At 36.4% G+C, this 24737-nt stretch overlaps 1 protein-coding gene and 1 non-coding gene across 12 annotated transcripts in view; one reads left to right on the forward strand and one right to left on the reverse strand.

Annotated features, from left to right (window-relative positions):
- Positions 1-24737, reverse strand: part of ZMYM4 (zinc finger MYM-type containing 4) — a 122571-nt gene that overhangs the window by 68839 nt on the left and 28995 nt on the right. For 10 of the 11 annotated variants that reach the window (XM_047724764.1, XM_047724763.1, XM_047724757.1 and 7 more), the window contains one exon: positions 15109-15154. In XM_047724764.1, coding sequence (XP_047580720.1) covers positions 15109-15154 — 46 coding nt within the window. Of the gene's footprint in view, positions 1-6839; positions 6970-15108; positions 15155-24737 lie in introns of those variants that run through there. The other variant, XM_047724762.1, reaches the window with a different exon arrangement.
- Positions 9967-10050, forward strand: LOC125099561 (small nucleolar RNA SNORA1). The gene has a single exon (XR_007127271.1). It is a non-coding gene; the product is annotated as a small nucleolar RNA SNORA1 (small nucleolar RNA).

Raw genomic sequence — 24737 nt, forward strand, 5'->3', positions numbered from 1 at the left:
TATCGGCCACCAGAATCTCTTGCTGACCTTACTGGAAACAGATACCTGAATTCCACACCACCCCCCAAAAGATTCTCGTTCTGTAGGTCAAGGATGAGAGCCAGAATTTGAGTTCTAAGATACTCCCAGGTGATGCTAATATTGATGATCCAGAGAGCACCCCTTGAGTAACAGGCTCTAGTTTTTTATGAGCCAGCCATAAATAAACTATGCAGATAATAAATCACCACACTCAGAGGTTGAAAGCAATCTTCAGATTCGTCAAGTCAAGCTCCTTATCAGATGGTCCAATTTCTTCCACAAACACACACCCCACTAACCCAGTCCAGTGAATCTTCTACCAACAAAGATGAACCAATGAATGTCCTACCACACCAGAAATGACTGTTAAGTCCTAATGAAGATGAATGAGTTACCTCAAGAAGTCCCAACTGAAGATTACAGCTCTATTTTCTTGTTTGTATTTAATTATGCATTGTTATTGTGGAACTATTCAAGTATCTCATTGTAACCTCTACACATTCAATAGGAGAGATGAGACTCATAGGTGAGATTCACAGAACTTACTTTCACTAATTTTTGCTTTTATCTTTCCCATGGTGGGGGGTGAAGTTTAAAACCAGGGGAATATTCAGAGTGATGTGATTTTATTTATAACTAAAAGATTTTATTACTAAAAGGTGACCAACAAATGCTGACACTTGAAATACCTTTGACAGAAATGACACATAATCGATTTCAACAGTCTACTTTGTACACTATTAAGGTAAAAAAATGTGATTTTAAAGCACATTATAAAACACCTTGTAAAACAAATAACCATTTGTTCTTCACTGAGGACAACTAAAGGCAAGACTACTTTATTTAATGTTCACTGATATTTATAGTGCTCTAAAAGTAATGATCAAGAAAGCAGCAATATCTACAAACTGATACATGAAGAGGCGTATGGGTGGCTCAGTCTGTTGAATGACTGAGTCTTGATTTCAGCTCATGATCTCAGAATAGTGAGATCAAGCCTGCCATCAGACTTCCTTCCACTCAACAGACTCTACTAAAGATTCTCTCTCTCTCTGCCCCTCCCCTCCCTCATGTACTCTCTGTTAGAAACAAAACAAAACAAAAAAGAAAACTGGGGTGCCTGGGTGGCTCAGTTGTTAAGTATCTGCCTTTGGCTCAGGAAATGATCCTAGGGTCCTGGGATGGAGCCCCTGTATCAGGTTCCCTGCTCAGCAGGGAGTCTGCTTCTCCCTCTCCCTCTGCCTTCCACTCCCCCTGCTTATTCGCTCTCTGTAAAATAAAATGAAATAAAATAAAATAAAATAATTGATACATTCCATATATACCTAAAAACTGTCCAAGGTCTATTGAAACTAAAATACATCACTATAACAGAATCTCATACACTTTAATGAAGTAAAACATTTACATGTTTTTATAATATTTCAGTATTTCAAAGCATATTATTTTTGAAAGCAGAATAAAATGAAATTTTTAAAAAATCATAAAAGTAAAAGTAATTTAGGCAATAGCTCCGGAAGCACAATGCCACAGAAGTATGAGGAAACAGTTCCAGTTGTGTCCTATAGTTATACATTCCCGCTATTCTTCCTTCTAATTCCAAAACTTCTGTAACATGGTTATATTATTTCTAAAATGAAACTTTTAATTTTCATCTTCTCTCCCTTCTTGCCCACCAGAATCAGCTGATAACGCTTTCTATGAGATAAACAGGTTCTGTTCATATCCAGAACCTAATTTTTTATCCTACTCCTTATAGCCAGAAAAAATTGCAATGTTAAAATAATTTTAAGAGCTATAAGACTGTACAGATTGACATGTACTTTTTTGCTCTCGATAGCATCAGTAAAATTGTAATACTTTCACTCTGTTACTCTTATGAGCTCATTAAACAAAAGATACACCAATTTTACTAATTGCAAAGGAAGGAAATTCTGGCACAGGCTACAACATGGATGAACCTTGAGGATATTATGTCAAGTGAAATAAGCCAGTCATAAAAACATAAACATAGTATGATTCCACTTATATGAGGTACCCAGAGTAGTCAAATTCATAGACAGAAAGTAGAAGGGTGGCTGACACAGCTAGAAGGAGGAGGAGTGGGGAGTTATTATTTAAAAGATACCAGTTTCCATTTTGCAAGATGGAAAATGTTATGGAGACTGGTTGCACAACAATGCCAGTGTACTTAACATTACTGAATTATACACTTAAAAATGGCTAAGATCGGGGCGACTAGGTGGCTCAGTGGGTTAATCCTCTGCCTTCGGCTCAGGTCATAATCTCAGGGTCCTGGGATCAAGCCCCAAACCGGGCTCTCTGCTCAGCAGGGAGCCTGCTTCACCCTCTCTCTCTCTCTCTCGGCCTACCTCTCTGCTACTTGTGATCTATCAAATAAATAAATGAATTTAAAAAAATTTGTTTTTTAATAGCTAAGATCTAGGTAGGGGTTCCTCGGTGGCTCAGGCAATAAAGCATCCAACTTTTTGATTTCGGCTCAGGTGATGATCTCAGGGTTGTGAGATCAATCCTCACATCAAGCTCACATGCTGAGGGTGGAGCCTACTTAAGATTCTCTCAAAAAAAAAAAAAAAAAAGCTAAGATGGTAAATTTCAGTTTATGTATATTCACAATTAAATATGTTAATAAAAAATTAATATGAAGTTGGGAGAGAGAGAACAAAAAGTTACTAGTATCAGGAATGAAATGAAAAAATTACTAGTATCACAGTAGTGACGATTTCATAGAGACTGAAAATAAACAGGATCACCTGGGTGGCACAGCTGGTTAAGCATCCATCTGCCTTCAGCTCAGGTCATGATCCCAGGGTCCTGGGACAGAGTCCCGCACTGGGGTTGCTGCTCAGAGGGAAGTCTGCTTCTTCCTGTGCCCCTCCCCCTGCTCATGCTCTCGGACACAAACTCTCAAATAAATAAGTAAAATCTCTTAAAAATATAAACAACTTAATTAAGAATAAATTTTTAAAAGCTATAAACTGAAAGACAATACACTTAAAAATTATTAAGAACTTTATGGAAATAAATGTGCCAGCTTAGATCTTCACTGTCCAACAAAGGAAGCCACCAGCCACCTATGTCTATTTAAATTAAATTAAAACTTCAGTTCTGTACTCATGACATTTCAAATGCTCAACTGCCACAGTACCTAGTGGCTACTATACTTTAATAGTGTACATACAGAACACTTCCATCATCAGCAAAGTTCCTTTCAGCTATGCTGACTTACAGGAAATGCTTTGAAAAGTGCAAACTGCCAAACCAGACATAGAAGAAAAAGGAAATCTGAATAGCACCAGGCCCAAATAACTTTACTAACAAATTAAATATTTAAAGAAATGTAATACCAATCTTACATGAATTCTTTCAATAAATATAAGAGAAAGGAGTAATTCCTAACTAATTTTATGGGATTAGTATTACTCTGCAATCAGAACCAAAGAAAGACATTACAAGAGAACTTGCAAAGCCTGAGTAGCTCAGTCGGGGAAAGCACGGACTCTTGATTTCAGCTCAGGTCATGATATCAGCATCCTGGAATCAAACCCTACATGGGGCCCCAAGCTCAGCATGGAATCTGTTTGTCCCTTCTCCCTCTGCTCCTCCCCAGTCAAAATCTCTCTCTCCCTCTCAATAAATAAATAAAATCTTTGGGGCGCCTGGGTGGCTCAGTGGGTTAAAGCCTCTGCCTTCGGCTCAGGTCATGGTCCCAGGGTCCTGGGATCGAGCCCCGAATCGGGCTCTCTGCTCAGCAGGGAGCCTGCTTCCTCCTCTCTCTCTGCCTGCTTGTGATCTCCATCTGTCAAATAGATAAGTCTTAAAAAAAATAAAAAATAAAAAAAAAATCTTTAACAACAAAAAAGGAACTTTACACCAATATCCCTCATAAATATTGATGCTTAAAAGACTAGCATACTTAAAATACTAGCAAACTGAATGAAAATATATAAGACAAATAATACATCAAGACAAAGTAGGATTTAACCCATGAATGCAACGTGGGTTTAGTACTGAAATAAGTCAGTTCACCATATAACACAATAAAAGAAAAAACAAAACCATCTCAGTAGATGAAAAGAAATCATTTGACAAAATTTAATATTCATTCATAAAAAAAAAATCTTTGAGCAAACAATATAAAAAGAAGAGAAAGTCCTCAGACGAGGGAGTATATCTACAAAGATAATAAAGGTCATTTGGAAACCAGAAAAAAGAATTTTCAATCATTATAATGTAATAAAAAGTAGAAATACATTTGAAGGAAGCAAAGAAAGGATTATTATTTAATAACTAAGGAAGGAATAACTGGCCATCTCCGTGGGGGAAAGCTGTCCATAAATTTATCCACAAACAAAAAATCCAGGCAAGATACTGGAAAGACTAGAGATAGATAGATATAGATATATACACACACACGTATTTATTTATTTATATTTTATTTATATTAAATTTTATAAAACATGTGCAAAATATATAGACTAAGAAGTACAAGATTATTTAGAAACTTAATAATCTAGAAAATAATCTAGAAACTATTTAAACATTTAGAGAAGACCTAAATAAGAAAACTGAATATATTTAAGATGTCACTTCTCCCCCAAATTAATCTACAGATAATGCAATTCCAATCCAAGTCCTAGTGGCTTATCTGTATAAATTTATATGTTAATTCCAAAATATATATGTAAATGCAAAGGACTTCTACAGACAAAACAGTATTTAAGAACAGAGGTGGAGGGCGCCTGGGTGGTTCAGTGGGTTAAGCCTCTGCCTTCAGCTCTGGTCATGATCTCAGGGTCCTGGGATTGAGTCCCGCATTGGGCTCTCTGATTGGCAGAGAGCCTGCTTCCTCCTCTCTCTGCCTGCCTCTCTGCCTACTTGTGATCCCTCTCTGTCAAATAAATAAAATAAAAATATTTAAAAAAAAAAAAAAAGAACAGAGGTGGAATGGGCATCTGGGTGGCTCAGTCAGTTAAGCATTTGACGTCAGGCTCTAGTTATGATCCCAGGGTGTTGGGATCAATCCCTGCAGTGGGCTCCCTGCTCCCTCTCCCTCGGCCCCTGCCCCTGCTCATGCTTTCTCTCTAATAAACAAATAAAATCTTTAAAAAAATGTATCTAGAATAGTAAAACAACTTTGAAAAATATGCCTTAGGATAACTGATTTAATATAAAATTAATCAAGACAGTGCAGTATCAGCCTAAGAACAGACCTATAGATCCACAGAACATAGTGAGCCCAGAAATTGACCCAGCATGCAGATAACTGATTTTCAACAGAAGTACCAAGACAAAGCAATAAAAGAATAACCTTTTTAATAAATGGTGCTGAATCAACTAGATACCACACATAAAATTATATATTTGACTCTTATATTACACTATATACAAAAACTAAGTTGACATGGATGATGAACCTAATTATAAAAGCTAAAGCTAAACCATTAAGTTTCTAGGGGGAAAAAAAGTATAAATATTCATGATCTTGGAATAGGTTTCTTAGAACACAAAGAACACAGACCACAAAAATAGAGAAATAATAATAAAATGTGTCGCGGCCGGTGCGACAAATCGACCAGGAACGTGAGTGAGGGTAAGAGGATAAAGAAAAGAACTTGAGAAGCAGAGAGATGAGGGCAGGAGGAGCACTGAGGAGGATGTCCAACAGTGCTAAGTTTATTCAAAGCATTAAGGCCATATATATAGTGATATTACCATAGGAGAAGCAATACATCTGTGTCTAGTTAAACAACCACGAGTTCCCATAATAAGTTTCACCACTGACTATAAGTAGACCTTGTGATGCCAAATGGCTGATGCCAGTACAATTGTTGTGTACTGATACAGCAAACCTGAAAGTAATTTATGGGCTGTACTAGGGCAGCAAGGACCAGCCATGAACTTATGACCCCAACCGAATTGTTCTCATTTGTTTAGCAAGCGTGTGGGAAGTCACGTAGGTAAGCGCACAACACATAGCACAGACCCTTTCTCAGTGCTACTCAACTTTTCCCGTCCTAAACCTTTTGTTAGGTTATTCGGACTTTAAAGGAGGCACAAGTCAGGGCCTGGTTTGGTCCTCTTCTCAAGCCTTACCGTGGCCTCCTACAAAAATGAGGGGTTTTTTTCATCAAAATTAAAAACTGTGCTTTTCAAGGACACCACTGAGGTCATGAAAAGCCAAGCCATGAAATAAATGGATGGATGGATGGATGGATGGATATGAAGAAATTTGCAGACAAATACAGATAGATGGAGATAAATATCCCTACCTATTTCAATCTATTGGTCTATATAACAGAAGACTTGCATCCAAAACATGTAAGAATCCTTACTACCTAATAACAAAAACACACACAACCGAAGTTAAAATGGGCAATGATTTGAACAGACACTTCACAAAAGAACATTTAAGAATGACCAATCCACACATTAAAAAGAATTGACACATCATTAGCAGGGAAATGCAAATTAAAACCACAATTAGATGCTACTGTCCTTCCCACTAAATTGCCTCAAATTCAAAAGACAAAAAGACTACTTAAATAAAATGGACAAACTCTTTGAAAAATAAAACTTGCCAGAACTGACAAAAAATGAAATACAAAAATAGAAAAACTTAATTCCTATTTGAAAATTTTAATTTATAACTTAAATTCTCACACCAAGAAATCTCCAAGCCTAAATTTCACTGGTGAATTCTAGGAAACATTTAATAAAGCTATAACTCCAAGTGTAAACAAACTATCCATTTTAACAAAATATTAACAAATGGAACCTAGGAACATATGAATTACCAGTATTTTTCAGCCATTCCACAAGGTAAACTGGGAATATATTTTTAAAAATGTAGGGCACCTGGGTGGCTCAGTTGGTTAAGCATCTGCCTTCAGCTCAGCTCATGATCCTGGGGTCCTGGGATCGAGTTCTGCCATGGGGCTCCCTGCTTAGCGGGAAGCCTGCTTCTCCCTCTCCCCTTGCTCCTCCCGCCAGTTCATGCTATCTCTCTTGAGTAAATAAAACCTTTAAAAAAAATGTAATAAAGCCTAAGTGATACAAACTAACAATAATTAGCCCTAAATAACAAAATATGAGAACCAACTAACTGAACTCATAAATTAGTCAATGGTGACCACTACCATGATTATCATTTAATGTAATCCTCTAAAATTTAGCAAAAATAATAAATTATATAATTTGAGCAGTCACTGGAAAAGAGAAATAAAATAATTTTAGTTGATAGGGTTTTGTATGGATAACTACAGATTCAAATTTTACTACTACTACTACTACTACAAATTTTACTACTAGAGGGGTGCCTGGGTGGCTCAGTCATTAAGTATCTGCCTTTGGCTCAGGTCCTAATCCCAGGGTCCTGAGATGGAGCTCCACATCGGGCTCCCTGCTCAGTGGGAAGCCTGCTTCTCCCTCTCTCACTCTCCCTGCTAGTGTTCTCTCTCATTTCTCTTTCTGTCAAATAAATAAATAAAATCTTTATAAATAAATAAATGAATAAATAAAATACTACTAGATTTAGGGGCACCTGGGTGGTACAGATGCCTAAGCGGCCAACTCTTGGTTTCTGCTCAGGTCATGATCTTAGGGTCATGAGTTGGAGACCCATTTCAGGCTCAATGCTAGGCAGAGCTTGCTTGAGATCCTCTCTCCCTCTTCCTGTAACCACCCCTCTCTTTAAAAAACTAAAATAACAAAAGATGGGGCACCTGGATGGCTAAGCTAATTAAGTGTCCCACTCTTGGTCTCAGCTCAGGTCTTGATCTCAGGGTCATGAATCAAGCCCCTCCTTGGGCTCCACAATGGGCATAGAGCCTACTTAAAAAAATAAATAAAATTAAAATTAAATAAAATAAAATGAACAAAGGATAAAATTAAGGCAATGGCTTAACACAGCAGGAAAATGTCTATACCCAAAGCCAATGCATATATAGTAATAATAAAATATTTTTTATAATAATACATACAAATAAAACCAATGACACTGGTATAGAAATAAATATTAATATATAGTAATATATAATTTTGTAAATATTAACAGAATTTTAACAATTTCCAAAAAGAGATTCCCACACATATAGAACTTAAATATATCTCAGTGCCAATTCAGCGCAGTGACAAAAAGATCAACTATTTAGATGGAAAGATGCATTATTTAACATCCGGTAGCATATGCCACCCATCTGAAAAAAAAAGTGAATCCTAATCTTATCCTACATCCAAAAATAAATGTCAAATTATTAAGACTTAAATGCTAAAACATAAAAAGCTTACAAGGTAATCCTCTACAGGTCATAAAATGTTACTGAAAAGCATTAAAGATTTAAATAAATGCGAAGACATACCAAGTTCATAGATAGAAGATTAAATATTAGATACATACAAATCCTCTATTCATCTATAGACTCAGGAAAATTCCAATCAATTCCCAGCAAGATTTTGTTATTTTATTGTGTTATTTAAAGGAAATTGGTAAAATATTTCTAAAATGAACACTGGCAAGAATCAGCAAAATATTCCTAAAGAACAATTTTCTGGGATTTGAACTATCATTTTATCAAGATTTATCATACATCAAATTAATTAAAACAACATGGTACTGCCCAGAAATAAACAAATAGCCCACCCAAAAATGTGGGAAAAACCCCAGATACATGTTATAGAGTAGGTTCGTAGATCACCATGAAAAGGAAATACTACTTGATAAATGGTGGTGAGACAATCTGTTAGCATTATGAAAAAATCAAATTAAGAAACCTTAACCCAAACTATATAAACAATTAAATCTAAGATAATTCAAGAGCTACATGTGAAAGATAAAATCAATGACTATTTCAGGAAATAATATACAAGGTCTTTCTTATCTCAGCCTAGATAAGCTTTTCCAAAAGAAAACTTTTTTTAAAAGCAAACATAAAGGAAAAGACTTATATATTTACTATGATTCAACTGCATTAAAATTAACTTCTCCTTATGCAAAAACTTTAAAAACACAAGTCATGAATTGGAAGTTATTTGCAATAACTAAGTGAATTTTTCTTAAAGATATTTAGAGAACTTCTCCAATTCAGTTAAGAAAAGACCAAGAACCAAATAGCAAGTGGACAACACATTTAATTTTTTTTTCTAAAGATTTTATTTATTTATTTGACAGAGAGAGATCACAAGTAGGCAGAGAGGCAGGCAGAAAGAGAGAGGGAAGCAGGCTCTCCACCAAGCAAAGAGCCTGATGTAGGGCTCGATTCCAGGATCCAGAGATCATGACCTGAGCTGAAGGCAGAGTCTTAACCCACTGAGCCACCCAGGAGCCCCGACAACACATTTAATTAAACAGGTGTTTTGTGAAAGAGGAAACAGAAATGGCTAAAAACATGAAAAAATTCAACTAAATTACTAATCAAGGAAATGCGAAGTTTTAAGAAATATTAATTCCATGTTATATCTACAATACTGACAAAATTTAAAAGTCCAATATCATCATGTGTTGGCCAGATGCACAGTGAAAAAAACTCTGAACACAATGGTATAAGTGAAAATAGATAAACTACTTAGGAAAATAAATTCTGCATTTCTGATTAAGTTGAGAATATACACGGGATAGGACTGAGCGATCACCTTCCCATATATACTCTTGAACAAGGGTAGGTAAACTATGTGTGCATGCCAGATCCAGAAGCCACCTGTTTTTTGAGGGGAGTATTTTTGTACGACCTATGAGCCAAGAATGCTTTTCATATTTTTAAATGGTTAAAAAAAAAACCAACAACCGAACAAGAAACATTTCCTGACACATGGAAAATTATGTGAAATTCAAAATTCAGTGTCCACAGTTTTACTGGAAACAGACACATTAATACCCTTATATACCTGCCAAGAATGCACAGCTGAGTTGTTACAATAGAAACAGTATGACCTATGACTACACTGAGACACAGATTATGCCTCCATCACAGCAAATTTACTGCAGTGGTAACAATGAGAGCTGTAACATTTTCTGCTAAACTCATGAAGTAGAGAGGAAGTAACAAGACCTTTCAATACCAGAAACAAAGAACAGTAATTTTAGACCACTTGCCTAAAACAGCAATCAATGTACTTCCTACAATTTGACTTCCAGGGCCCTAAAATAAAGAAATTGGATCCCAAATATTACAGGTGGGGAATCTTTGAAGTATGTTCATATCTGAGGGGAGATAAACCCAACCCAACCCAAAGAACTAAACTGACTGACATTACAACTGTGGTTTGAACAAAAGTTCTTTTTGAAAGGGCTATTTAAAGGCACCTTTAAAGAGCTCAGTCTTAGGATACTGAATTATACACTTAAAAATAATTAAGATTGGGGGGCTGCCTGGATAGCTCGTCTCGTTGAGCAGCCAACTCTTGGTGACTCTTGGTTTCAGCTCAGGGCAAGATCTCAGGATCCTGGGATTGAGCCCCATCTCCAGCTGCGCACTCAGCGGGGAGCCTGCTTGATTGAGACTTTGGTCTCTTACTCTCCCTCTGCCCCTCCCAGCCACTCACACAGGTGCTCCCTTTCTCTCTCCCTAAATAAATAAATACATAAATAAACCTTTAAAGAAAATAGCTAAGATGCTATATTTTATGTTTTTACCATGATTTTTTTTAAATTGTAATGTACTTAATGAATAAATACAAATCACTGATAAATGAATGACAGCTACATACAACAGTATAGTCAAGTCTCAGGAATATATAATAAACAGAAAGTGGTAACATATACAGTAGAATTCAAAAACAATACAAAGTCCATAAACAAGCAAAACTAAAGAATACCTTGTTAATAATGTAGAGATCATAAAAAGTATAGAGAAAAGCAAGGAAATAAGCAAAATCCAGGAGAATAGCTATTTGGAGAGAAGAACAAAATGGAACTGAAGTATTGGCATGAAGCACAATAATGCACATTTTTATTTTATTTTTTTAATATTTTATTTATTTATTTGACAGAGAACACAAATAGGCAGAGAGGTAGGCAGAGAGAGGAGGAAGCAGGCTCCCTGCTAAGCAGAGAGCCTGATATGGGGCTCAATCCCAGGACCCTGGGATCATGACCTGAGCTGAAGGCAGAGGCTTTACCCCACTGAGCCACCCAGGCACCCCGATGCACATTTTTTAAAAGCTGGGTGGTGAAGCCAAGGGTTTTTATTTTTAATACAGCTCACATTATAAATATTTTGTATGTAATATTTTATAAAAGTATTTTCTACATACTCCAAGAAACTAGGATAGCATATATTCAAAGGATAAGAAAAACTTTTTTAACCAAGAATGCAAACTGTGATTGTAAAAAGATCAAATTTTTTTATATTAAAAACATTTGTTTAGGGGCACCTGGGTGTCACAGCTGGTTGAGCAGACTTGGCCTCCCAGAGTTCTGAAATCGAGTCCAGCATCCAGCTCCCTGCTCAGCGGGGAGTCCATTTCTCCCTCTACCTCCTACTTGTGTTGTCCCTCTATTCTGCATGCTCTCTCTCTCAAATAAATAAAGTCTTTTAAAAAATTTTGTTTAGGAGAAGATGACACAAACAAAAGGAAACCAAAAAAAGGAAATCAAAAACCCCTACTCCATTATTTAAAGAACTGTAGGTCACATATTCTAAAAGTTAAATTTTCTGAGTGAATGACTACTTATCTTTTTAAAAGTATACCTGAAGGCGTCTGGGTGGCTTAGTGGGTTAAGCCTCTGCCTTCGGCTCAGGTCATGGCCCCCCATCGGGCTCTCTGCTCAGCGGGGAGCCTGCTTCCCTTCCTCTCTCTCTCTGCCTGCCTCTCTGCCTACTTGTGACCTCTGTCAAATAAATAAATAAAATCTTAAAAAAAAAAAAAGTATACCTGAATCTTCTTTCAGATTTATCTTTTACCATGCCTACTATGACTCACCTTAACAACTAATATTACAGTATTAAAAAAGCCTGGCGCACCTGAGTGGCTAGTCAGTTGCTATTTGGACTCGATTTCAGCTCAGGTCATGATCTCAGGATCCTGAGATCAAGCCCCACATTGTCGGGGCTCCATGCTCAGCATGGAGTCTGCTTGGGAATCCCTCACTCAATCTCCCACTGCCCCTACCCCTGCTTATGTGTGCATGTGTGCACTCTCGCTAAATAAATAAATACATAAAATCTTTTAAAAAATTTAAATTTAGGGATGCCTGAGTGAATCAGTCAGTTGGACGTCTGCCTTCAGCTTGGATCATGACCCTGGGGTCCTGGGGATCAAGTCCTATATCAGGCTCCTTGTTCAGAAGGGAGTCAGCTTCTCCCTCTGCCTGCTGCTTCCCGTTTGTTTTCTCTGACAAATAAAGAAAATCTTTAAAAAATATATTTTTTTGAAAATTTTAAAAGACTACAAATTGTCATGAAAAAACTTTAAGATAACAGGCAAAGGATACTTATTTAGTTAACAAATATTTATAATTAGACAATACAGAGGAGCCAGTCCAAATGCTGAACTTATTAAAAACTGCTTAATTCAATTCAACAGGAGTTAAGAAAAATGCAGAATAAAGTTAACAATGTGCTATTTCATATCTGCCAGATTGCCACACCTGAAGAAGAACTAAAATATACATTAATGGGATGGGGGGATGTTCTTATACATTTCTCATGGAAATGTAAGGCATTCAAATTTTGAAAAGCAGGCAAGCAACATCTATTAAAATTACACATACCTTTACTGAACAATACCCACTCTTCATAATCTATGTATACATACAAAATGGACATTTTTAACCCATATAAGGACATTCTTAAAGGATTTTTAATGCATCATCATTTATTATGGTAAAAAAAAAAACACCTAAAATAATATCAATGCCTACCAGGGCAAAAGATGACTTGTACATCTAAATCATGGGATATTATAAAGAGTTGGAGCTCTCCCAGTTGAGGTGGGAGGATATCATGAAGTACTCCTAAGTGAGAGAAGGTAGGCAGAAAAATCTATGTATATGATGATACCACCTGTTGAACAAATAATTTTTTAAAAGCTTCAAAACCCTTATATATATTTATCTGTATACATTTATGCAAATAATGATTTTAGAAGCACTGGAGAAAAACATGGAAGACTACCTACAAAGGTGTAGGTGGGATGGGAGGGATAGGGACAATAATATGGAAAGGAAAAACTGGGGCACCTGGGTGGCTCAGCTGATAAAGCATCTGCCTTTGGCTCAGGTCAAGATCCCAGGGTCCTGGAATGGAGCACCTGTCAGGCTCCCTGCTCAGCAGGGCATCTGCTTCTCCCTCTCTATCTGCACCTCCCTTCTGCTTGTGCTCTCTTTTGTGCTCTCTATCTCAAATAAAAAATAAATAAAATCTTTTTTTTAAAAAAAGCATTAAAAAAAGGAAAGACTAAAAGAGAAAACATTACTTGTAAAAAAAAAATCATATATAATCAGATTCATCAGTCTGTGTTTCTATATTACAGGAAGTAGTCAACGTTACGAAGATCCAAATATAGACCTAAAAGATTAAATTTTTTAAAGTCATCTTCTGATACATAATAAAATATCCTACGATAGCATTATATGTTGTGAAGTCAGGTTGTATTTTCTAAATATGGCTGCAACAGTAGCTCCTGTCTACATGGTTTTCTACAATGTGACTTTGACCCTTCTGTCAAGAAGTGAGGTATGAATACTCTTTTCTTCTAAATCTAAGCATGCTTGTTACTGACTTCCTCATAGCCAAAAGAATGTGGTGGAAGTGATGGTATGTGACTTCTGAAGGTAGGTCAGTAAAGATACAGCTTCCGCCTTATTTACTGAACTACTCTTGCTTGGAGCCTGAGCCACCAACAAAAATGTCTTACTATCCTGAGGCTGCCATGCTATGAGGAAGGCACACAGGAGGCACTCAAGCTGGCAGTCCCAGTTTTTGTGTCCTCAAAGCCCAGACCAGATATGAATGAATAAACTTACAGATTATTCCAAGACCACTAAGATCAGGAGAGCTAGTTACCTCTCACTATGTAGTCTAAAAAACCTGTTATCTCTCAAAAATATTAACAAACTAATTCCAAAGAGAAAGAAAGTACTCATAGATCCTACTAATGGAAGTTACCTTAATAAACAAAACAAAAAATTGCATATTCTCCTTGACTCAATAACTCTAGATAACAAAACTTATCCGTAAGAATACAAATACCCTTGGATGATTCATCACTTCTATTCTTGGAATTTATTCTACAGAAAAGGATACACTCCCTTCGTCTACTTCAACAAGTAAACAAAAATGTGTATAGGAATACATACTTAATATTGTTTGTAATAATAAAAAACTGAAAATAATATACACATATATAAGAGTAAGTTGGTTATATTATAATACAGCCATACAATGAAATACCAAGTAGCCATTAGAAAGGATGGAATAGGCCAAAATCCACTGACATAGAAAGACGTTTAGGCAGTTGAATGAAAAAAGCAAGAACAGTACCACACGATCCCTATAGACATACAAAAATCCCCATTCATCATCTATATATCTGTATATATTCACAGAAAAAAAGTCTGGAAAGATATATATTAAACTTTTAAAACTGATTATTTTTAGAGAATAGTGAAGACAAAGGCTTTCATTTTCTATTTTTCTCATTTTTGTATTATAAAATTGAATGTATTACTTTTATAATCCTAAGAAACAAAGTTGGGTATTTTTTTTTTAAGAGAATCATGTAACACAGAAAGACTATAAACAGAAAATTAAGAGACCCTGTAAACAAAGTAGAAACCTTTACTGAATAGTAAATAAGCTTCTATATGATTCATACATACACAAAACATGGCTATATTTCAACATTAATAACTGTGAGAATAAAATATTTACTAAAAAATAGTAAAACTCTTACAATTAAGATTAATTTGCTGAAGATACTAACAGGGTGATGAGATCTAAACTAAATCAAATTGTACCATCACGCTAATAGGACCTAATTAAATATTGTTACAGATAAATGCTCTACCTAGACTCAATTACTATCTATCTAAAGACATGACTGTTTTTTTTCTAAAATGGTACTTACAGTTCTCTACAATTTCATCAAAAACTGCACCAGTTTTCTGCTCAAACTGAAAAAGCAAAAAAGGAAAGAAAAAAATAACATTATTGTCACATTCTATCATACTTTCTGGTATCCCTCCTCACTCCCCCAAAAGCTATAATTTCCAACCCAAAGTATACAAATCCACAACATAAACAAAACACTGCCAAACAGTAAAATTTAGTATAAAAGAAATCCTTACATGAAAGCCCCGAACCAAAAATCAATACATGCCCTCATATAAAAAACTTATATTTAAATCACTTTTAAGTCACAAAATACATACAGTCATGTACATTTAAAATAATAATAATAAAGACAGCCACACTTACAAAAAACTTACTAACACTTAACTGATAACTACATAAAACTTCTAATCAAAATTAAACAGAACAATCAGCATCAAATACGTTTTGCTCTTGGCTAGAAATCTGCCACTCTTCAAATGAAAGCCAAATTTTCAAATTTTCATTTTTGAATTTTCAAATGAAAGCCAAATTTTCAAATTTTCAAATTTCAAATGAATAGGATGGCTCCTATTTCCATAATGTTATGGCCTAAGACAGAAGCAGAGCCAAGTCTGAGGTAATTTTGGATCTTTAAGACAGAGATCCAGAAGGGGCGGGGGAAGGCTGGGACTCACTCAGGGGTGAGGCATGCCACTCTTGATCTCTGGGTTGTAAGTTCGAGCCTCATGTTGGGTGTAGAGATTATTTAAAAAAAAAAAAAAAAAAAGGAAAATTTTATCTATCTATCTATCTAACAGATACCTGGATGAGGGGGAAACTACAACAAAGGCAACTCTATTCAGAAGCTAAAGACATTCCCATGCTCCATTTTAGTCTGTAAAGTTCTCCTCATTTTGGAAAGTGTGAGCATTCCAGCCTCTTGTTTTTCTTACTACTCATCAATAAGGCAAGAACACAAGGAAGGCAGCTTCTTGATAAACCTTGTCAACTAGAGCTGAGAGTATGTATTCCCATTCAAGAGAGAAACTTCTCAAAAAGAACTGCCTCGATACCTATGTAATTACAGAGGAAACACAACAGCTGGCTGTAGTAATCAATAGTATCTGAAATGTATAAATGTGAAGAGACAACCAATGATCCCAGGTTACTGAAATAAATTAACTATGTGAAGGACGGGCACCTGGATGGCTCAGTGGGTTAAACTTCTGCCTTCAGCTCAGGTCATGATCTCAGGGTCCTGGGATCAAGCCCTACATCGGGCTCTCTGCTCAGTGGGGAGGCTGCTTCCCCCCCTCTCTCTGCCTGCCTCTCTGCCTACTTGTGATCTCTCTGTCAAATAAACAAAAATCTTAAAAAGAAAAATTTAAAAAAAAAAATTGTGTGAAGGAGAAAACTCAAGGTGAATAAAGAGAATCACTACTCTAGAAGGAAACAATTAATTTACAGAAAGGAAACTTCTAAGATGGAAAAAAAAAAAATAGAAACCACCATGACAAGGAGACAAGGAACTACTTGGAAACAGAAAAATGACTGCAGGGCGCCTGGGTGGCTCGGTGGGTTAAGCCTCTGCCTTCGGCTCAGGTCATGATCTCAGGGTCCTGGGATCGAGTCCCACATCGGGCTCTCTGCTCAGCAGGGAGCCTGCTTCCCTTCCTCTCTCTCTGCCTGCCTTTCTGCCTATTTGTGATCTCTCTCTGTCAAATAAATAAATAAAATCTTTAAAAAAAAAATGACTGCAAAAATTTAAATTTTACTGGAAAGCCTAGTAATAAAGTTCAGTTTCAAAAACAAAAACACAGGGCTCCTGGGAGGCTCAGTGGTTAAGCGTCTGCCTTCGGCTTAGGTCATGATCCCAGCATCCTGGGGTCAAGTCCCACATCGGGCTCCCTGCTGGGTGGGAAGCCTCCTTCTCTCTCTCCCCCACTCTCCCTGCTTATATTCTCTCTCTCTCTATCTCTCTGCGTCAAATAAATAAATAAAATCTTAAAAAAAAAAAAAAAGTCAAAGAGCTAGAAAAGACAGCCTGTATGATGACATGGAAGGACTGAAGTAGTAGGTCTAGGAGCAATCTCAAAGGCACCCCCACAGGAGAGAATAATGGAAAGGTGAAATAACAGAAGAAAATATTCCTCAACAAAAAATACAAACACTTGAGACTGAATGAGCTTACCAAACACCAAAGAGGAGTTGGAAAAAAGATATATCCTGGTGAAATTTCAGAATTCCAAAAGAAAACAACAGAGCAGTAAAAAAAGATTATACTGTAGGTGATTCATAAAACACATTTAACATAACTGAACTCAACTACATAAACATGAAAAAGAATGGAAAGAAACAGTAAAGGCCACTCCACCTACCAACTACCCAACGAAGTATGTCAAAGAATAAAAGAGAAACGAGTCATGTGACTCGGCAAGCCAAAAAATCAAAGTACTTGTGTGCACAGAAGGGGATCTAAGCATTTAAAGATAAGACACATGTTGTACAATACTGCCCCTATACACTTTGCATACACAACAGAAGAACTAGAATCTTGCTCAAGGATATAAGATAAAACATAGTAGTGACACTACCCATGGTGACATGTCTATACTTTATGGGTAAATTAGAGGGATTTTCTAAGGTAAATTGGATTATATACCATTTATATATAATTATATGAGCTGATTATAAAACCTAAGCGAGGGGCGCCTGGGTAGCTCAGTGGATTTAAGCCTCTGCCTTTAGCTCAGGTCATGATCCCAGGGTCCTGGGATCGAGCCCCGCATTGGGCTCTCTGCTCAGCAGGGAGCCTGCTTCCTCCTCTCTCTCTGCCTACTTGTGATCTCTGTCAAATGAATTAATAAAATCTTAAAAACAAACAAAAAAAACCCTAAGCAATAATACAGTATTGTGATTTAGTCTCCTAACTAAAACCATGTTCTGTAAGAAACAACAATCAGGGCGCCTGGGTGGCTCAGTGGGTTAAGCCGCTGCCTTCGGCTCGGGTCGTGATCTCAGGGTCCTGGGATCAAGTCCCGCATCGGGCTCTCTGCTCAGCGAGAGGCCTGCTTCCCTCTCTCTCTCTCTCTGCCTGCCTCTCCGTCTACTTGTGATCTCTCTCTGTCAAATAAATAAATAAAATCTTTAAAAAAAAAAGAAACAACAATCAAGCTGATATCACACTTCTCTGCAAGCTGGAACACAAAAGCTCAATGATTTTCAAGTTCTAAGAGAAAAAAAAAACTTATACCATACAGATTTTATTATGAAAAATACTTAACAAAATGGATTAAAATTATACTGGACACAAGAAACAGAAGCAACTAATTATGATTCAGAAGAAATAAAAAGACCTAGATGGGAAGAACAAAAGAAGACACTTCAGAAGACACTTGTTTGTTTGGCAAAAATTCTACGATTCAATTTTCTTCTCTACAGCTCAAAAACAGAAACTGCTTTCTTACATCTCTTTCCCTCCCTCCCAAACAGAAAACAAAAACAAAGACAAAGACTAAAAATATTGCCACTGATGTCAAACAACTAACAAGTTTGTTTATAATATACAGTATCATCCACAATGCCCCCCCCCTTTTTTTTTGACACTGGTAAACATTTCAAAACCATAGGGACAAAATGGATTAGTGCCTGCCTAAAGCTGAAGGGAGTAGCAAGAGTAGGAATGCTTTTTCTTTCTTTTCTTTTCTTAATTGTAGTATAGTTGACACAGTGTTAGTTTCAGGTGTACAACACAGTGATACAATAATTCCCTATGTTATACATTATGCTATGCTCACCAGAAGTGTTGCTACCACATATCACTAATATGACATGATTAAAATACCACTGACTATATTCCTTATGCTGTACCCTTCATCCCCATAACCTCCTCATTTCCTTACTGGAAGCCTGTACCTCCCATTCCCCTTGACTGCTTTCTGCCCAGCACCACACCCTCTGACAACCACCAGTTTGTTCTCTGTACTTATGGGTCTGGTTCTCCTTTTTGCTTATTCATTTGCTTTATGAGATACCACACACAAGTGAAATCACTTTGTCTTTCTCTGGCTTATTTCACTTAGCCTAATACTCTCCAGGGCCATACATGTTGTCACAAATGGCAAGATCTCCTCCTTTTCTATGGTTGAGTAATATTCCATTGTGTACATATACCACATTTTCTTCATCCATTCATCCAGCGATGGACATTAAGGGTGCTCCATATCTTGGCTACTGTAAATAATGCCACAATAAACAAGGGTGCATGTACCTCCTGAAATGAGTGTTTTCATTTTCTCTGGGTAAAGACCCAGTAGTGGAATTACTGGATCACACAGTATTTCTATTTTTAGTTTTTTGAGGACCCTCTATACAGATGCTTTCCTGTGGCTGTACAATTTATATTCCCAACAGTGCACAAGGGTTCCTTTTGCTCTACATCCTCACCAACACGTGTTTCTTGTGTTACTTCTGCCATTCTGACAGATATGAGGTGATATCTCATTGTGATCTTGATTTCTATCTCCCCAAAGGTTAGTGATGTTGCACATCTTTTCATAAGTCTGGTTAGCCATCTCTACATCTTCTTTGGGAAAATGTATGTTCAGATCCTCTGTCCATTTTTAATCAAATTATTTGGTTCTTTTTCATGTTGTATAAGTTCATTACATATGTGTGATATTAACCCTTTTATTAGGTTTATCATTTGCAAATATCTTCTCCCATTCACTAGGTTTCATTTTACTGGTTTCCTTCACTGTGCAAAAGCTTTTTATTTTGGTATATTTTATTTTTGCTATTATTTCCCTTGCCTGAAGAGACATATCTAGAAAAATGCTGCTAAGGTCAAAGTCAAAGAAATTACTGTTTATACTTTCTTCTAGGAGCATTATGGTTTCAGGTCTCACATTTAGGTCTCTAATGCATTTTGAAATTATTTTTTTGTATATGGTGTAAGAAAGTGGTCCAGTTTCATTTTTTGTATGTAACTGTCCAGTTTTTCCTACCACTTACTGAGAAGACTGTTTTTTTCCCTTCTTGACCGCCTTTGTCATAGACTAATTGACCATATAAACATGGGCTTGTTTCTGGGCTTTCTGTTCTGCTCCAATGATCTCTGTGTCTAGATCTATGTGTCTAGATGTGGTATCTAGACACATAGATACTAGATACCACAGTACTGGTACTGTACCAGTACTATACTTTTTAATTACAGCTTTGTAGTCAATATGGGTACAGGACTTCTTTCTCGGGTGATGAAAATGTTCTTAAACTGACTGTGATAGCACAACAATGAAAATATTAAAAACTACTGAACTGTGTGGCTGCTCAACAATGTGCAAGCAGGTAACACTAAAAATACTCTCAATTAAATGACAGGCAAGACTCCAGAATAATCTCAACAACTGGGTGACAAAAACTTGTAAGTAACACTTAGTTTGGTGATGATATAATGGTTTTGCGAACCATGTTTGAGTGCTTCTTGTCCAACCTCTACATTTATAAATAAGAAATTAGTATAAGCAGTTTTTATAAATTTAGCTATGAAATTAATGTCCTACTAGTCATCCCTCACATTTCATATAGATTTAACTGAATTTAAAAGCCAACCCAATTTAATTTTTAAGAGTCTGTAATAATTATTGTGTATATGCAGGGATTTTCTCAATACTATGAAACCAAAAGTAAAAATTTTTTAAATAAACAAGTGTGGATACTGATTTAAGACAAAAAATACCAGCTCATTTTTAATTGTAGAAATAGTCTCATGGGTTCTACCCATTAACTTCAAAACATGTAAATGTTACATGCATAAATTTATAAAATAAAACTTCTAACTTTAAAAAGTATGACAGCACAAAGTTAAGAGCATGGGCTCCAGTCTCAGGTCAAATGAGCCTGAATCCAACTCTGGCCACTTATCAGATAAACAACTTTTAGACTTAAATTTCTTCATCCATAACATATAAAAATAGTGATACCTACTACCCAGGATTGTCCGGATGATTAAATGAATATATTAAGCATGGTGCTTAGCAAACTGTAAATTCACAATAAATGCAAGCTATAATTATCACACTACTAAAAGATATCTTCCCTTGCTTTAAAAATTAGGGTTCACTACAACATTTCACTTATAAACTATATCTACTGCTTAAAATAAAAGGAAAGCTCTAGGCAAATGACTCACCCCCTGTATTGCAAAAATTAAGCACTGGGAATAAAGTACATTTTTTAGTTATAAAACAAAATACTGGAAGGAGGGAAAATATATATATATATACTGTGAATTGGTAAGCATTACCACCCACACCCACCTGAAAAGAAAAAAAAAAATCACAATTAGAAATTTATTGGATCTTGGGATAAGTTTTTTTTATAAAGATTCTACTTATTGGAGCACCTGGGTGGCTCAGCAGGTTAAGCATCTGCCTTCTGCTCAGGTCATGATCCCAGTTCCACATCGGACTCCTTGCCAAGTAGGGAGCCTGCTTCTCCCTCTCCCTCTACCTGTCACCCACCCCTGCTTGTACATTCTTGCTCTGTCAAATAAATCATTAAGTAGAGACTGAAAACTGTCAAATGTGTTTCATTTTCTTCCTCTTTTCTAAAACATGATCTTTTCATGACTGGCCCTTTTCTCCTTTTAGTCACAGCCCCAACACCGTAGAAGTCAAACGAGAACTCTCAAAATTAGGGTGTTCCCCTATTCCCTTCAATTGATCAATAGTAAGAACCTTCATTTCTATTTCTGAAACATCTTGGTGTTTCAGATAAATCTCTACCAGAATGAGCTAACCTATACAAGAAGTCAGGAACTGTTCCTTAATTTAAGATCTAAAGGATGATTACCAAGAATTAAAACAGGTGAAAAGGTAGAAGAGAAGATTAAAGAAAAGAACAGCAAATGTAAAGGTTCTTAGAAGGAGCAAGAAGAGAAAATTCAAGAAATAGAAACTCTAGGCGAATTAGAATTCTGTGAGTAAAGCAGGCCAGTCTGTAAGATAAAACTAATGACAACTCATGGGCCAAACACCACAGGACATTCTTCACAGATGGTGTGACCATACTGCACTTAACCAATGGTACCGCTGTTTATGACTATCATTTCCATTTAGTTATTAATGTGCTCCTCTTCACTCTCAAAACTGTCTTAGTTTCTCAGTTTGGTCACCCTAAATATTAGTGTTTAGACAATGGTCTTTACCTTAAGAAAAAACACTGGAAGAGATGTCAGGAAATAATTCCTCAGGCTATGGAGTGAAAGTAAGTTCTCACTCCTACCCAAATTTCTAATCATACCACTCTCCTATTGTTTTTCTACCTACTGGTAATGACACCTACCTGATGAAACCCCATTGCTTCTTCAAAGTGTAGTTCTTCAAGGAAGCCTTGCCTGATAACCCTCTGAGGCACATTTAACTTACGTATATGTCAGTATCACTTTCTAGATAAAACTTTTTTCATCCTGGGATACCTACAGGCCCTAATATATTGTATTGTGCTTATTGTAATGCATTAGTGTTATCTCGTATATTAACCAAATGCCGTTAATTTTGCATTTCTCAATATTTATTATGTAAAATCTGCAAGATACATTACAATAGAAAGATTTCTGTGATCAAATAAATACGAGAAATACAAATCTTTTCTCCGTGATTAACATCAGCATCAAAGGTTTGTATGTTTCTAACGAACTTTAAAGGGTTTTTGTTTTTTTTTTAAAGATTTCACTTATTTGACAGACAGAGATCACAAGCAGGCAGAGAGACAGGCAGAGAGAGAGAAAGGAGGAAGCAGGCTCCCTGCTGAGCAGAGAGCCCAACATGGGGCTCGATCCCAGGACCCTAGGATCATGTCCTGAGCCGAAGACAGAGGCTTTAACCCACTGAGCCACCCAGGCGCCCCTCTAACGAACTTTAACACAAGGTCATTTTTTAACTTAGAAGTATACTCCAAAATAATATTTTTGAGGTTTTCTTTAAATAATCTGCCATTTGGGTACTTGGGTGGCTCAGTCAGTTAGGCAACGGACTCTTGATTTCAGCTCAAGTCATGATCCCAGGATCATGAGATCAAGCCCTACGACAGGCTCTGCACTAGGCAAGGAACCTGCATAAGATTCTTTCTCTCTCGGGGCACCTGGGTGGCTCAGTGTACCTCCGGGGCGCCTGGGTGGCTCAGTGGGCTAAAGCCTCTGCGTTCGGTTCAGGCCATGATGCGGGTCTTGGGATCGAGGCCCACATCGGGCTCTCTCCTCTACAAGGAGCCTGCTTCCTCCTCTCTCTCTCTGCCTGCCTCTCTGCCTACTTGTGATCGCTGTCAAATAAATAAATAAAATCTAAAAAAAAACACAAACCTACTCTAAAATAAATAAATAAATAAAATATTCTGAAAATTTAAAAATACATAAAATTATCTAAGAACTTAACAAAATTTTTCAGACAGTAAACAGATAATATACCATTTTGACAAAAGAAAAAAATTCCATACTATGAAGAATATAATTTCCTCACAAAAGACGGAGGGGGGGGGAAATAAGAGGTAACTAGATAAAACAATTATCAAGGACATCTGGAAAAATAAAGCTAAAAAGAATATCAAAGAAAATACTGAATTATAATATTAACAAGGAGAAAAGTATGCCCTATTATATATCAAAGGTACAATAAATCAAGTATGTGGTATGGGCATGAAAATTAGATTAATGAAACAATAGAAAACACAAAGTTCAAGGTTTACTTAAGAGTTAGAATATGGAAAAAAAAAAAAAACGGAATTAGAATATGACTAGTAATCACTTAAGGTGAGAAAATTTGGATCACCACCTCACACTTTACAACAAAATAAATACCAAACAGATTAAAAACAAATTGAAAAAAACAAACACTAGGGCGCCTGGGTGGCTCAGTGGGTTAAGCCACTGCCTTCGGCTCAGGTCATGATCTCAGGGTCCTGGGATCGAGTCCCGCGTCGGGCTCTCTGCTCGGCAGGGAGCCTGCTTCCCTCTCTCTCTCTTTCTCTCTCTCTCTGCCTGCCTCTCTGTCTACTTGTGATCTTTCTCTGTCAAATAAGTAAATAAAATCTTAAAAAAAAAAAAAAGAAAAGAAAAAACAAACACTAGAAGATAGGAAAGTCATATAACCAGAAACAGAAACAAGTTCTCATGAGAAAGATTAATGAACTTGATCACATTTAAAATAGAAACTGGAAATTCTTAAGGACAATCTGGGGTAAAAGTTTACATTAATAACATTACAATGTCAATATATCCTACTTATAAAGCAGTCTTAGAATCCATTGAAGAATACCAACCAAACTCTTCCCACCATCTTTCCATGCCACAATAACGCTGTACATGAATGTCCTGACAGATGCTCTCAAACGAATTAACAATGCTGAAAAGAGGGGCACCTGGGTGACTCAGTATGTTAAGTGTTAAGTGTCCGACTCTTGATTTCGGCTCAGGTCATGATCTCAGAGTTGTGAAATAACTTGTGCAGCTGAAGTTGGCTCTAACAGCACACTTGTTGACTGAAACATACTCAACAATACTGCTGTAATCATTAGGAAATGCAAATCAAAATTATTCTAACAATGACAATGAATATTTAATAAGGTTAAGATATTGAAGTTTTACCAGCATTATGTGGAAGAAGAAAT

Source organism: Lutra lutra, chromosome 4, assembly GCF_902655055.1.
Source record: "Lutra lutra chromosome 4, mLutLut1.2, whole genome shotgun sequence".
NCBI lineage: Eukaryota > Metazoa > Chordata > Mammalia > Carnivora > Mustelidae > Lutra > Lutra lutra.